The 15,080-nt window shown below is 51.7% G+C and overlaps 1 protein-coding gene across 5 annotated transcripts; it reads left to right on the top strand.

Annotated features, from left to right (window-relative positions):
* The first annotated feature begins 148 nt into the window (after positions 1-148).
* On the top strand, positions 149-14,061 carry Tgm1 (transglutaminase 1, K polypeptide). 5 transcript variants are annotated; one of them, XM_006518809.4, is made up of 15 exons: positions 149-296; positions 1,316-1,636; positions 1,781-1,969; positions 2,883-3,131; positions 3,484-3,602; positions 4,041-4,148; positions 4,502-4,676; positions 5,049-5,187; positions 5,313-5,416; positions 7,542-7,630; positions 8,076-8,229; positions 8,331-8,612; positions 9,102-9,262; positions 9,630-9,766; positions 13,642-14,059. In XM_006518809.4, the coding sequence occupies exons 2-15, from the start codon at positions 1,321-1,323 to the stop codon at positions 13,865-13,867; spliced, it is 2,448 nt and encodes an 815-aa protein (XP_006518872.1). In that variant the 5' UTR covers positions 149-296; positions 1,316-1,320; the 3' UTR covers positions 13,868-14,059. The 5 variants fall into 5 exon arrangements, with proteins under 5 accessions (XP_006518872.1, NP_001155186.1, NP_001155187.1 ...); NM_001161714.1 differs by lacking the exon at positions 149-296 and adding an exon at positions 578-683 and having other exon boundaries at positions 13,642-14,061; NM_001161715.1 differs by lacking the exon at positions 149-296 and adding an exon at positions 578-782 and having other exon boundaries at positions 13,642-14,061.
* The last annotated feature ends 1,019 nt before the right edge of the window (positions 14,062-15,080 follow it).

The following is a 15,080-nucleotide window of genomic DNA, read 5'->3' as shown; positions in this document are numbered from 1 at the left end:
GGGGCATGAGAAGACCTGGTAGAGCTGGCTGGTCAGGGACTGACAGGTGGAGCCAGTTTGAGGGCCTGGCCGCTGATGTCATCTGTCTGCAGCCTGAGGTACTGGGACCTTCCTAGGCAAAAGAAGTTCCAGTCCCAGGGACCAGTTTCACAGGGCCAAGCCCGGTGGGTGCTACAAGAGAGCTTAGCAGCAGGGCCCTCTGAGAGCAAAAGGAGGCATCTCCAGCTAGGGAACAGATCTGCCCTGCAGGCCTGAGTGGAAGAGCCCTTCTCTTTGCTCTCTGAACACCTAGTGTGGTAAGAATCAAGTTGGTGTGGGATCCGTCACCAAACGCCTTTCCTTTTCACTTCAGCCTCAGGTCTGACAGAACTTTGATCCGGACCCCCTCCTTAGCATGACCTCAGTTCCTAGAAAGGAGAAAGTGGGTGGAGCCAGTCTTTCCCGCCCCTACCAGAGGACAGCCCCCAGAGACTGGCCTCTTGACAGGAGGGATGAAGCAACCCTCTTCCCCTTTTCCCAGAAACTCGGCCCCGCCTCCCCTCCCCTCATAAACTGCTTACCCGGCCCGCCCTACACCTTCCACTCGCGTGGCTACGTCCAGCCTGTTGGTCCCGTCCCAAACGCCCTGACCTGCTCCACCCGGGCCCGGGACCCGGTGGTGCCATCACCAACACCGCTGCCAGGTGAGAGGCTCCAGCTTACACCTTACCTCAGTGCTGAGCCACAGCGGGCCTTCGCTGTCAAGGGACACACAGCCCAAGCCCAGAAAGGACCGATCTCCAGTGCGTACCTGCTGTGGGCTGAGACCCAATTTTCCTGGGGCCAAACTCTGCTTACGCCTGCTGTGCCATCTCCGCAGCCCTGCCTGAAGTTTGTCCAGACGTGAGGCATGTCGGGGGACTCTGACCCCTATGCCTCCTACCTGCTGTTAAATAGTCCTAGAGGCTGGACCTCTAAACTGAGAAGCCAGCGGGTGGAGAGACCGATATATACAGGGTTTGGAGGTGTTCTCTTAGGCAACTGTGCATTTCCTCAGATGGATCTTCAATGGTTTCTCCACTGGACATCTGTTTTTTAGTATGATTTGAGAGTGTCTATAGCAAGGTGGAGAGGAGGTTTTTCTCTGCAATATAAGGTGCTTCTTCTGGGTGACTGAATAGGGTCTTTGGGGCATCTCAGGGTGAGAATGTGATTATCCCAGTCACCTAGCTGGTACTGAACCAATTTCTCTGGATAGAGTTTCTGGGTGGGTGGGATGGACATCCCAGGCACAGGAGATCTGAGTGAATGAGCACCCTCTGTCTCTTCTACACAGGCACAATGGAAGGTCCTCGCTCAGACGTGGGCCGCTGGGGCAGGAGCCCCTGGCAGCCCCCTACAACACCGTCACCGGAGCCAGAGCCGGTGCCGGAGCCAGACAGACGCTCGCGCTCCCGCCGAGGAGGAGGCCGCTCCTTCTGGGCTCGTTGTTGTGGCTGCTGCTCATGTGGGAACAGAGGGGACGATGACTGGGGACCTGAACCTTCTGGCTCCAGAAGCAGAGGGACCAGCTCCCGGGGTAGGGACTCTCGGGGTGGCCGAAGACCCGAGTCTCGGGGCAGTGGTGTAAATGCAGCTGGAGATGGCACCATCCGAGGTGAGATTACACACCTTAACCTAGAGCTGAGCCTTTATGGAACCTAAGGTTTATCCTGGCATCTCTAAGGGGGCTTCTGAGACTTCTGAGGAGGGACTGGGCTCTTCGTGAACTCTTCACTGACCCATGGATGTGGTTTCACAGAGGGAATGCTGGTTGTGACTGGTGTGGATCTGCTGTGCTCACGATCAGACCAGAACCGCCGAGAGCACCACACGGATGAGTTTGAATATGATGAGCTGATTGTGCGCCGTGGGCAGCCCTTCCACATGATCCTTTTCTTGAACCGGGAATATGAGTCCTCTGATCGCATTGCCCTTGAGCTCCTCATTGGTGAGTGGGACCTGGAATGGGAAGGGTAAAGCCCCTAGACTTGAAGGGCTGGTGTTAGGTTAGAGAGGTCTTTAGGCTCCTCCCCGGCACTCCTCACCTCTGCCAAAAGAGGCTGGTGCCGGATTCATAGTGCTCCCCTAGTGGTGCTCTCAGAAAAGATGTGGTCCTGCAGTTTCCTCAAGCTGGCTTTCCACAAGCCTCCAGAGGCAACTGTCTTTCTCACAGTGCTGGCCCCTGTGTCTCCTTCAGCACGGTTGACTCCATGTCTCCATGTGCCCCTCTTTCTGGGTCTTGCTGGGTCATCCCCCTAGCCCCCATCTATCAATCTCTCTGCCTTTTTATCACAAGGCCCAAGGCAGGTGCCTCCCTCACCATGTTGCCTGGTGACCGTTGACTGCTCAGGCTGGTGATTATACAGCTACTGGGGGCGGGCGGGTGACTCTTCTAACCCTTTGATTACAGCCCAGCCATGCACACCCCAGTCTCTAATTTCCCAGGTACCCCTACCACCTCCAGAAATGCTCTGGGCTCTAGAAGCAGTGACCCCAGAGAGCCACTCTGCCCTTTAGTATCTGGAGTATTCTTTCCTATGGGGCAAATGGATTGGATTCAATTCTCTCCTTTTAGTCCTGTAGGACAGTAGTGACAATGGCCCCAGTGTCCCCTCCCCACTTGAGTTCATTGTCGGGGAAACAGGTTTGGGATGTTGGACTGGGGTTCTGCCCTGACATGCGGGAGAGCACGGGGCGGCCACCAAGCTGCCCTAAGGAAGATTGTCACAGGCTGGTGTGGTAACTACTTAGGGACACATAAATTGGCTCATAGACACTGGGTGGGGTTGAATGAATTCCTAGTCTCTCCCCACTTCCAGAGCGACTCGCTCACTGCCTAGTTGCTGGTCTTGTTACTCTAGGAAGCAATCCGGAGGTGGGCAAGGGCACCCACGTGATCATCCCAGTGGGTAAGGGAGGCAGTGGTGGCTGGAAGGCCCAAGTGACTAAGAACAACGGACACAACCTAAACCTACGCGTCCACACCTCCCCCAATGCCATCATTGGCAAGTTTCAGTTCACTGTCCGCACCCGCTCTGAAGCTGGAGAGTTCCAGTTGCCCTTTGACCCCCGCAATGAGATCTACATCCTCTTCAATCCCTGGTGCCCAGGTAAGCCAGCTGGGGTCAAGAGCAGAGGGCAGGTGGGTCAGGACTTCCTTTCCTGAGATCCAGGTGGGTGTCTGGACATCTGGTCATAGGAAAAGACACCCTCCCATTGTCCAGGAGAGGAGACTGAGGCCCAGTATAGAAAAGAGTCCCACCTCACTTCTGATAAAGGGTCCTGGCCACAGCCAATCTTTCTCACCATCCTTCCTTAGAGCAGTCCGATTAGGCTAGAAGCACCCCCAATCCCACCCCCACCCCCACCCCATAGGGATGAGTCCTGCAGACCCGGCAGAGGGGAAGGCAGGGCCCTTGAAGAAAATAGATAGGATTTGCAATTTATTTTCTGGGGATACAGAGGACATAGTGTATGTGGACCATGAGGACTGGCGGCAAGAATATGTGCTTAATGAGTCTGGAAGAATCTACTATGGAACAGAAGCACAGATTGGCGAACGAACCTGGAACTATGGTCAGGTATGGCTGGGCTCGCATCCCTTTCTTTCTTTCTTTCTTTCTTTCTTTCTTTCTTTCTTTCTTTCTTTCTTTCTTTCTCTCTCTCTCTCTCTCTCTCTCTCTCTCTCTCTTACTTTCCTTCTTTTTTTCTTCCTTTCTCTCTCTTTTGTTTTGTTTTTTTGTTTGTTTGTTTGTTTTGGGTTTTTTTTTTTTGAGACAGGATTTCTCTGTGTAGTGTTGGCTGTCCTGGAACTCACTCTGTGGACCAGACTGGCCTTGAACTTACAGAGATCTACCCACCTTTGGCTCCTGAGCACTGGGGTTAAAGGCACATGCCACCACTGGTCTTGCACACTCATTAAAGGGAGATAGAAGTGAGGGACATGGTGGGCCGACACTAGCCTTTGGTTTGAGCATCACTTGAGGAGCTGTCATGACCTCTGCCCTCCTGCCTTCTAGTTTGACCATGGGGTGCTGGATGCCTGCCTGTACATCCTGGATCGGAGGGGGATGCCATATGGAGGTCGTGGGGACCCAGTCAGTGTCTCTCGGGTTGTCTCTGCCATGGTGAGCACCTCTGTATCTCTAAGCCCTATCTGTGCCTTCCTGCCCTGCCCTTTATGGATTTTCCATCCCTGTCCCTGAAGAGATTTTTCACCCCTTCTCCCTCCCCTCCCCAACCCCCTCTATCCCACCTCACCTTTCATTGTTTCTGTCCTGGCTCCTTTGGAATGTAAGGCGCCAAACCCCAAACTTGGCACACCCAGTGTTCACATTCCAGTGTTACAGCAGATGGGTTGGGGGAGGGATGGGCAGGTTTAAGTTGACCTCTCAAGAGGTTGCAGTGTTAGGGGTTGGGGAATCCAGAAGGTCCTAAGCACCTCCCCAAATCCAGCCGCACCCTATCTTTTCCTGGGCAGGTGAACTCCCTGGATGACAATGGAGTTCTGATTGGGAACTGGACCGGTGACTACTCTCGAGGCACCAACCCCTCAGCGTGGGTGGGCAGTGTGGAGATCCTGCTCAGCTACCTACGCACCGGCTATTCCGTCCCCTACGGCCAATGCTGGGTCTTTGCCGGTGTGACCACCACAGGTAGTACAGGGAATGGGCCAGGAATAGCCTGGGCTCTATGAGGAGGGAAGGGTTCTATTTCTGCCCAGCCCAACTATGGCTACAGGATAGGGTGCCACTAAGGGTGGATGATAGCATGACCTTAATTATCATTAATTAGTGTCTGCAACTGAGAGGCCTAAGGGAGAGAAAGAAGAGGCAATAGTCCGGGTCTGTGTCAAGCAGGTGGCTTTGTAACCCACACTGCTTTGCAGCCCAAAGGACACCTGGGTCTTCTGACCCCTAACTGTGATGGTCCCTCCAAGCTTGGCAAGTTCAGCACCCTTTTCTTCCTGCGGATGCCGCACACACAGCCAACCTCTGCCCCAGCCCTTACCCCTGGCTCTTCCACAGTGCTCCGATGTCTGGGCTTCGCTACCCGTACCGTCACCAACTTCAACTCTGCACACGACACAGACACCTCCCTCACTATGGACATCTACTTTGATGAGAACATGAAGCCACTTGAACATCTGAACCATGATTCTGTTTGGTGAGCACAGGGTGAGGGGTGGCCTGTCATGTGCCCTGAAGATGACCTGAGGCTTGAGTATGGATCGGGGCTGGGAGGACCTGAATGGGAACCTCAGGCCCAGAGCCCCCTCCTTGCCCCTCTAGGAACTTCCACGTGTGGAACGACTGCTGGATGAAGAGGCCAGATCTGCCCTCAGGCTTTGATGGGTGGCAGGTTGTGGATGCCACACCCCAGGAGACCAGCAGTGGTAAGGCAGGCCTTGCCCAGACCCTATCCAGAACATCTCCAGCTCCTGTATGTTAGCCCCGGTCTTGGCTAGACAGCCAAATCTATAGTTCTTTGTATGGATTTATCAACTGAACCACCACCAAGCCATTAGTTTATTTTCCTCTCTTTAGCTACTTGACTTAATTTTATTTTATAATTTATAATGGTTAATATACTGAGATGGTTCAAAAGTCAAAAGAGATTCAAGAATATTCAGTAAGAGGTTTCCCTTTCCTGATAAGCTCATTATTCTTACTTGCTTTTTTTTGTTTGTTTGCTTTGCTTCGCTTTTTTCGAGACAGGGTTTCTCTGTGTAGCCCTGGCTGTCCTGGAACTCTCTCTATAGACTAGGCTGGCCTCTAATTCAGAGTACTGGGATTAAAGGTCACACCACACTGCCCAGTTCTTACTTGCTTTTTAATTTATATATCCCAGATACAATTAATTAAAAGACACGCATACAGAGAGAAAAGTTATGAGTAATAAATGTGTGAATGGAAGGACAAAACGGTATTGAATTGAATAAGATAAAATATAACAGTTTCTTATTTTCCCTTAGATGTCTTTAAAGTAAATTTCTATGGGGGGGAGTCCCAGGAGTCCCACCCAAAATCTTTTCATCAGTCTTGGTCCATCAGATTTCCAGCAATAGGATCTAGTAGTATGTATCTATTTCTTCCCAGTCCTGGTTTTGAACCTGGGGCTTTGAGCATGCTCAGCATCCATTTTTCATTCTCTATTTCAAAAGTTCCTGGTAATTCTTATGGACACCCATGTTTGGAACAAACCTCCATGCCAATGGAACACATGGTAAATGCGGCTCTGGGAGGCAGAATGGCTTTGTCTGGGTCTCCAGCAGAATGAGGCCTAGTTTCCCTTCTTTTTGTTCCCCTGTTCACTGCATTCATGTGCAGTATAGAGAAATCAGGGCTCAGGCAGAAAACAGCTCTGTAACTGTCAGATCTGACCTGGGCGACACGACCTGTCAGTCGCTTATCTCTTCTCTGCATCCGCAAATGCTGTCTCCATAGCAGTAGCCCTGTTCTTGGCTCTGCCCTCGTGACCTCCTCTCCCTCTGGCTGCAATGCTCCCTCCAGGTTACTCAGCCTGTCCCACCAGCTACTTCCTTCTCTCCTCCACCTTCCTAGAGTCAGACAGCCTTGGCCTGACTTACATTCTTCTGCCCATTTCCCAGAACCCTCCCTGTCAATCATCTATGTAAAAAGGTGTCCTGGGTTGCATAACCTAGCAATGCTCACCGTGGACTTGGAGACTTGATCTCTGGTCCAGCTCTAAGAAGTAATGGGGTAGGTGTCAGGCAGGGGCCCTCACAGGATGGCCAGGGCTTCGGTCTACCACGATTACTTCTTAGATGAGTGATATTGGCAAGGAAGTACCTTACACCTTTGTGTTTTGTATTCTGTGTGTGTGTGTGTGTGTGTGTGTACTAGAGACCATATGGTGTGGTTGGGAGGATTAAATGGACACCATGTAGCATGTAGCATGCTGACAACATTACAGCTGCTAAGTCGGTAGAAGCTTTCCCAGCTGTCTTATAAGGTCTTGGCATCCGTCACACTGGCTAGGCCTGTTTCCCCATCTGCCGAAGGAGGCCAGAGCATTAGGTGTTAAGGTTCTTTCCTATTGGATAGCCCTCACCTCCTGTTTTCACTTTCTGTCCCAGCCTGCCCATTTCAGCCAGCTCGCCATGGTCCTCGGTAGGGAACCCTCCTGAGTATAAGGACAGTCCCTTCTTGCCCACCACCCTTCTCATTTCCCAATCAGGAAATCAGAGAGTGCTGCAAAGCTGAGGTGTTTCTGAAGGGGTGCTCGATGGTGCTACCACTGCTCTCAGCCAACCAGAACCATTATAGGTCCTGGATTGATTGTGATGAAAGACTGGGGGAGGGTGTCCTGCACTCTGAGATTCATGGACAGTGCAGCCTGCCAGCTCAGAGAATGTGCTAACAACCTGGTTATCAAGTTGGGCTGTCCGCAGGCCCCTCCCACTCCCACCCTGCTGTTGGAGCCTCGTGTGGCCTCTAGACCAGACCACAAGAGGACCCCTTGGCCTTCTTAGACCCATCGCCTGCTTCATTTCCTAGGCATCTTCTGCTGTGGCCCCTGTTCTGTGGAGTCCGTCAAGAATGGCTTAGTCTACATGAAGTATGACACACCTTTCATTTTTGCTGAGGTGAGGGCTGGGCTCTAGGTGCCTCCTCTAGCAAACAGTCTGAAGTGACCAGAGCCTTGGCTTCAGTCCTGAACACTCTGGTCTTGACTTCCCCGCTGACTGACTAGCTGTGTAACCTCGGGCAAGTCACTCATTCTAGAGTCATGGTTTCCTCAACTGTAAAAAGGAGATAATAATGGCTGCCTCGCTTCCTGTCCTCAGGATCAAAAGAGATAATGGATATGGGGCTGCTTCATTAGTTATAAAGCAAGCGAATACGCACAAGGAATTACTGTTATTAATGCCAAAATGGGCTACAAGGAGCCTCCTAGGCAAGCTTCTTCCCCTGCTTTCAGAGCATGGCAGGTTGGCCCTGCCTGCAGTCCCTAGAGTTGAGGGAAGGTACCGGGGTCTCGCTCGCCTGTCTTCCTGGCCCTTCAGTCCTGCTGACCTTTGCTCACCACAGGTAAATAGCGATAAGGTATACTGGCAGCGGCAGGATGATGGCAGCTTTAAGATAGTGTACGTGGAAGAGAAAGCCATTGGCACACTCATTGTCACAAAGGCGATCCACTCCAACAATCGAGAGGACATCACCCACATCTATAAGCACCCAGAAGGTAACATGCTCCCAGCCCAGCCCGCTCCTGGCTGAGGGTCCCCGCAGAGCCTGTGCCTACCCCAGCCAGAGCTCAAACGCACCTTTGACCTCAACCCCCAGGCTCAGAAGCAGAGCGGAGGGCTGTGGAGAAGGCGGCAGCCCATGGCAGCAAACCTAATGTGTATGCCACCCGGGACTCCGCTGAGGATGTGGCAATGCAGGTGGAGGCGCAGGACGCTGTGATGGGGCAGGATCTGGCTGTCTCTGTGGTGCTGACCAATCGTGGTAGTAGCCGACGCACTGTGAAGTTGCACCTCTACCTTTGTGTCACCTACTACACTGGTGTCTCTGGGCCTACCTTCAAGGAGGCCAAAAAGGAAGTGACATTAGCCCCAGGAGCCTGTAAGTGGTCCTTCCTCAATCCTGTCCCTAGATGGTATTCCCTCTACCTAGATGGTGCTCCCTTCCCAGCCCTGCCCCTAGATGGTGCTCCCTCCCAGCCCTGCCCCTAAATGGTGCTCCCACCCCAGCCCTGCCCCTAAATGGTGCTCCCACCCCAGCACTGTCCCTAGATGGTGCTCCCACCCCAGCCCTGCCCCTAGATGGTGCTCCTATCCCAGCCCTGCCCCTAGATGGTGCTCCCACCCCAGCACTGTCCCTAGATGGTGCTTCCACCCCAGCTCTGCCCCTAGATGGTGCTCCCACCCCAGCCCTGCCCCTAGATGGTACTCCCTTCCCAGCTCTGCCCCTAGATGGTACTCCCTCTCCTGCCCTGCCTCTGGGTATCCAAGTACTATGGCTTTCACATGGAGGCCCTACAGCAACAGGCAGCAGTTCTGGGGAAACTTTCTGGGGAAGAAGGCCTGTGATTACCATGCATTTTCTTCCCAGCGGACTCTGTGACCATGCCTGTGGCCTACAAGGAATACAAGCCCCACCTTGTGGACCAGGGGGCAATGTTGCTCAATGTCTCAGGCCATGTCAAGGAGAGTGGGCAGGTACTAGCCAAGCAACACACCTTCCGTTTGCGCACCCCAGACCTTTCTCTTACGGTGAGTGCAGCTTTCTGGGACTCATGGGGGTAAATAGAGACCCAGAGCTTGAGGCTAAGGAAAACTGTGGGCAAGGGGAGCACGCTAAGCCTGAGACAAGTTACCCTGATGAGCCTTTTCGGAGAAGGTTAAAGTCCAGATCTGGCCTTAGTTTCCTCATCAATAAAATGGGTTCTCAGGTCCAATTCTGTTTCATATTCAGATTGCAGAATGAATATGAGTTGCCTCCTCAATTTTTGAGGTAGCTTCTCTGAAGGACTGAAATGTGGAACTTGGCGAGATTTTGAACCAAACACATTTCTCCCTTGGGTACAAACTGTGGGCTGGCCAGGGTCTCTGATGAGGGGTGGATTTCTCTCTCACTCAGTTACTGGGAGCAGCAGTTGTTGGTCAGGAATGTGGAGTACAGATCGTGTTCAAGAACCCCCTGCCTGTCACCCTCACCAACGTCGTCTTCCGGCTCGAAGGTTCTGGATTACAGAGACCCAAGGTCCTCAATGTCGGGTGAGTCACCCAGGCTGCCCTGAGCCTCGGTTTTGCTTCTCTATTTTGGTCAGGACCCCACAGAGCAGCTTGGGGGGCAGCTGGCAGTCTCTGGCACCTCGGACCAATTCAGCCCAACCAGTGTTCAAGACTTGCTGAGTACCTCAAGTTGCGCTGTGTCCCTGCCCTGCCTCACCTGTTAATTAGGGAGCTGAAACTCACATGGAAATCATTAGCAGCCCATCCCTAACACTTGCCAAATATAGAAGTGTTGACCGTGCACTCTCTCGGGAGGATTATCTCATTTGGAGATCATGCAGGCCCTTTAAAGGGCATTAGAGACCATCATATAATAAAAAGGGGAGCTTTGGAACTTGAAAGACTTAGGTTCAAGACCCTGCTCCACTGCTCCTGACTAGGTCTCTTTGGCCAGGTAGGTGCTTTCTTTTCTTCTAAGCCTGTGTGGGCTCACTTGTCCAGGGAAGATAGCCAAAGCCTCTGGTTACTTAGTCCAGCCTTTGGTATAGCTAGTCTCCGCTGTATGAGTGGGAAGGCCAGTGGTCTCAGCCCACAGCTCAGAAGGGCAAGCTTTCCCCTTCAGTGACACAAACTACCCGGGGTCTCTGCTTGCTGCGTGGTCTGTGCAGTGAGAACTGAGCCCTAATCCTCAGGCCCTCAGCTAGCTTGGATCTGATCTCCACTGGGTGAGGCTCCGGACCCAATGAGGGCACTCGGCACTTATGTTTCTGTGCCTATTGCTGTCACCTGGCACAGACATGTATCACTCACTCTTCTCAGGAAGAGCGTGGAGGGAAGAGAAGGCAGAGGAAGGCAGTTTTCTCCTGACAGGAGTGGTCTCCTGTTCTAAGAGAGGGGCTGTGAGAAGGTGTAGAGTAAAGGCCCCTCACCTACCTTTCCCTTCATACCTTACACTGGTAGCCACTACTTTTGTTATGAGGCCAAAGATGAGTTTATTGTCTTGTTCTTTGGCCTAGCCTGGGACTCAGGGGTTGTCACATCACAAAGTAGCACAAAATGAACCCTATGAGGGCCTCTAGCAGTTCAGATGACAGGGTGTAAGATGTGCCCTGGGACATTCCCACCACAGTGGAAAGGCGTTTTAGGCTCCCTAGATGCACACACCCTTGCCAGGCTCAGCAGCCCCTGCGGCTCTTGGGCTGCTTCTCCCCCAACCCTCCACCAGAAGTACAGGACCACTGTGCTTGGTGCAAGGAGAGGTGGCCTCTTTCTTCTGTGGACGGCTTGCATGGTATCTACCGTACCCTCATCCTCTCCTCTGAGGGCTCCGGATTCCAAGATGGGTGTTACTATGCCTCTCATTTACACATCAAAGGCTGTGGTATGGAGCTCAATTATACCACCAGGTGTGACACCCCAGCCTGGTGACTGGCCACTAAATAAACATTCCAGGACTCACTCCTCCAGTTGACTGTGTCACCGGAGAGGCTGGAAGTTCTTGGGAATTTCCCCCAGAAGCAGAATCACACTCTCTCAAAATCTTTAATGGCCTAAATCCCTTCTCGAAAGGTGGGCTTGACTTTGGAGACAAGGCCAAAGCCATTTAAAGATTAATTACCAAGGAAAACAAGCAAGGAGATATTAATGTCTGTATCATTTAGAAATTACGCATAACACAAAGGAGACATGGGTGCCTGTACCTGCCTGTGAGGGATGGAGAGGGAGGAGGAGCCAGAGAGCTGGAGTATCAGTTGCCAAGGACAGTTTCATCGCCAGCAGTTAAGGATCAGCCCAGCTTTAGCTGCTGACTTGCTCTCAGCTTAAACTCAAAAGCAGGGGTGGAAGCCAGGCCTGGTGGCACACGCTCTTAGTACCACCCCTTCAGAGGAAGAGGAAGACAGATCTTTGTGAGCTGGAGGCCAGCCTGGTCTAGAAAGTGAGTTCAGGACAGCAAAGGCTCTGTTACACAAAGAAATCCTGTCTCGGAAAAAAAACAAAAACCAACCACCAACAACAAGAAGCGATGCGGCAAGGGTCTCATCTGAGCTATCAGAATGAGTCTGGGGAAGATTTTGACATTCCTACTTTGAAAGTAGACAGCAGTTTTTTTTGGGAGGGGGGGGTGAGGGCAGAAATAATATTAGTGGTTGTAATATAAAGATCAGCTTCTGAAATACAACAACTCATTTATAGTAGACGTTTGAAGGCTCCTGTAAGGCTAAGCAACCTTTAACTGTCCATCTATAGAGAAATGGGGGAAAACTAAGGACACAAAGGTGTGGCCAGTCAAAGCATAACCTGTTAAATTATAGGCTTAATTTTGCTTCCTGTCGGAACACTTCAGAAACCATCTGACCACCTCATCTCACTTTGATGCATGTCTGTGTTATGAACCAGCAAGCGAGGGCCAAAGAAGTAGCTTGTCTAAAGCCACACAGTTAACTAGTGGACTACTAGTCAGGTCCAGGGACTCCTCAGAAGCAGCCGCCAAGCTGAGTGTTTTGCCCCAAGGAATGCTCATCTTCAAAATTAGAGGTGCCAGCTTGTTCCCTAGGCAGCCCACTTCATGGGGTCTAGGGCCAAAAAGGAACCCTAAGGCAAGCGTGGGTTGAATTGGCAATAGGAAGTGCAGGTTTAGGAAGAATTGGGAGATTTTCTAAAAGCCATGAATAGACTCCATATAAATGCAACCATGTTCATACTTAAAATGCAGAGTGTCAGGTGGGATGGTAAATGCCTGCAACTGTAGTACTTGAGAGGGTGGAAAGTTCAAGGCTAGCCTCAGCCACGTAGGGAATTTGAGACTAGTCTAAGCTTCTTGAGATCCCCTCTAAAAAAACCCAATAGGTCAAAGAATAAAGTACGTAGGTTGAAGGAAATGCCCAGAAAAAGAAAAGATTGATTCTCTTGGGGACAGGAGGTGCTGGGGTGGGGTGTGAGCTAGGACCTGGAGAATAAGGATGGAAGTGGCAGAGCTAGGAGCTCAGGGCAGGGCAGGCACGGCCGGCCAACCATGCAGAACGAGGTGGAGGTGAGTTTGTGTGAGGAGAAGATACTCGGTGGGGCAGGTCCACGGGAAGAATGGTGGGGGTGATGCAGCTGCGCCAGGGTGGGGGCTGAGTCAGAGTGAGCCTGTACGTCAGGTTAGGGAGTTGACTTCTCTTTCAGTGAGCGCCAAGGATGCCCAGCCCTTGAGGGATTTAGCTCCCTTCCCAGTGATTAGCAGCAGCAGGCTAGGGAAAAGCCGAGAGGAGTCTGGAGAACCCGTGACTGCCACGGGTGTTCGGGTATATATTTTCAGAGCTCCCTGAGGAAAAGGCAAAGGTGTTGGTGTCACACTTTGGTGTCACACACATGCACACACAGAGATATGAGAACGCATGTCATTTTAGAAATGCCAAATGTCCTTTTTCCTGGCTAACAAACAGCCTTCAGTACATAAAGTTGTTCCTTCTTTGTGAGGACAACTGGGCAGATTTCTGGCAAAACTGAAAGCATTTGGGATCCCTGTTGGGCCTCCAGGTCTTGCTCTAAAGTGCCCTTGGCCTTGACACCCTGGTGAGGTGGGGTGCTTGAGATAGGGCAGCAGTGGAGAGAAGAGCAGTCCAGGCTACTGTGGAGAGCATCAGCAGTCTCCATCCAGGTGGGAGAGGGAGGGAGGAGGTGAGGTGCCGGGGAGGCTTTAGTGCAAGTAGCTGGGTGTGTAGGTGCCATCAAGCTGTGTGGAGGTGGCCAAGGGTGGAGGCGGCCCCCCGGGGCGGAGGCTCTGTCCGGGTTGTGGGTGTAGATTCCAGGGGAACCCAGAAATACCTGTGTGTTAAGCTCCACCTCTTGCTTTTTCCTTCCTGGCCACACTGGGTCAGTCCTTGCTTGACTCTACCCGTAGCCAAGGTTCATGACACTGTCTCTGTCTACAGGGACATCGGGGGTAATGAGACAGTCACACTGCGCCAGACGTTTGTTCCCGTGCGACCAGGCCCCCGCCAGCTCATTGCCAGCCTGGACAGTCCACAGCTTTCCCAAGTGCACGGTGTTATTCAAGTGGATGTGGCCCCAGCCTCTGGAGGCAGCGGTTTCTCAGATGCTGGAGGTGACAGTCGCTCTGGGGAGAACATACCTATGGCATATCGAGGTGGAGCTTAACCCTGGGCCAGGAGCAATGGGACTGGAATCAGATGAACAAGGACATTGCCCCAAGATGGGGCCCCACCACAGAGTAGCTCCCCAGGCTCAGACAGGAAGACTGGGGCACCTGGGGAGGCAGTCGCTCTTCATTTGTGCTGATAATAAACTGGTTTTTTTTTTTTAATAAAGATGCTGTTTAGTAGTCCTGTCTGTCTAGGCCAAGAAGTATGGAGTCACATTGTGCTGGAGGGTTGTTTTTTTTTTTTTTTTTGGTTTTTTTTTTTTTTGTTTTTTTGTTTTTCGAGATAGGGTTTCTCTGTATAGCCCTGGCTGTCCTGGAACTCACTTTGTAGACCAGGATGGCCTCAAACTCAGAAATCCACCTGCCTCTGCCTCCCGAGTGCTGGGATTAAAGGCGTGAGCCACCACCGCCCAGCTAGGTTGACTTTTCTTGAGGCTCTAATTCTGAGGATTGTGGCTGGAAGGTGCCATCTCAGTCACCCTGGAGATAAAGCATGCTTAAATTGATGGCCACCACACCTAGCCCAAACTGTATTTTCAAATATTCTTGTCTAAATGAGGCGTGATAGCACAGGCCTGTGATCCCAGTTACTTGGGAATTAGGAGGATCTAAAGTTTAATACCTGCCTGAGTTACAGAGTGAGTTCAGTGGCAGCTTGAGTAACTTAGGGAAACTGTGTCCCAAAATCAGGAGTGAAAAGAGCTCTGAGATTATAGTACAGGAATAGAAGACCAGGCACAGAGTCTGCCTGGTGCACTTAAGGACCTGGATTTGAAGCCATTGCACTAGAATGAAAAAAATTTGCAGAACTTTAATAGAAGTAATTATGTTCAGTGTTGGAAGTATGCAGATATAACAGGGGACAACAAGGTGGCTTTATAGGGAAAGATGCTGCTACCAAGACTGACAACCTAAGTTCAATCTCCAGGACTCAATGGTAGGAGGGAGCCGGTTCTGAGTCTCACAAGTTGTCCTCTGACCTCCACATACACAGCATGGCAGCATTCAGAAGGCTAAGGCAGGAGAATCATGAATTTGAGGCCAGCCTGCGCTACACAGCAAGACCCTACCTCAAAGCCAGCAAGCAGTTGGACATGATGCCGCACACTTTTAATCCTAGCACTCACAGGGCGGAGGTAGGTAGATTTCTGGGTTTGAGGTAGCAAGTTTCAGAGCAGCTAGAGACACATAGTGAATCTCTGTCTCAAC

The sequence above is a fragment of the Mus musculus genome, chromosome 14, assembly GCF_000001635.26.
Source record: "Mus musculus strain C57BL/6J chromosome 14, GRCm38.p6 C57BL/6J".
Taxonomy (NCBI): Eukaryota; Metazoa; Chordata; class Mammalia; order Rodentia; family Muridae; genus Mus; species Mus musculus.
This window is presented reverse-complemented; position numbering and strand designations above follow the sequence as displayed.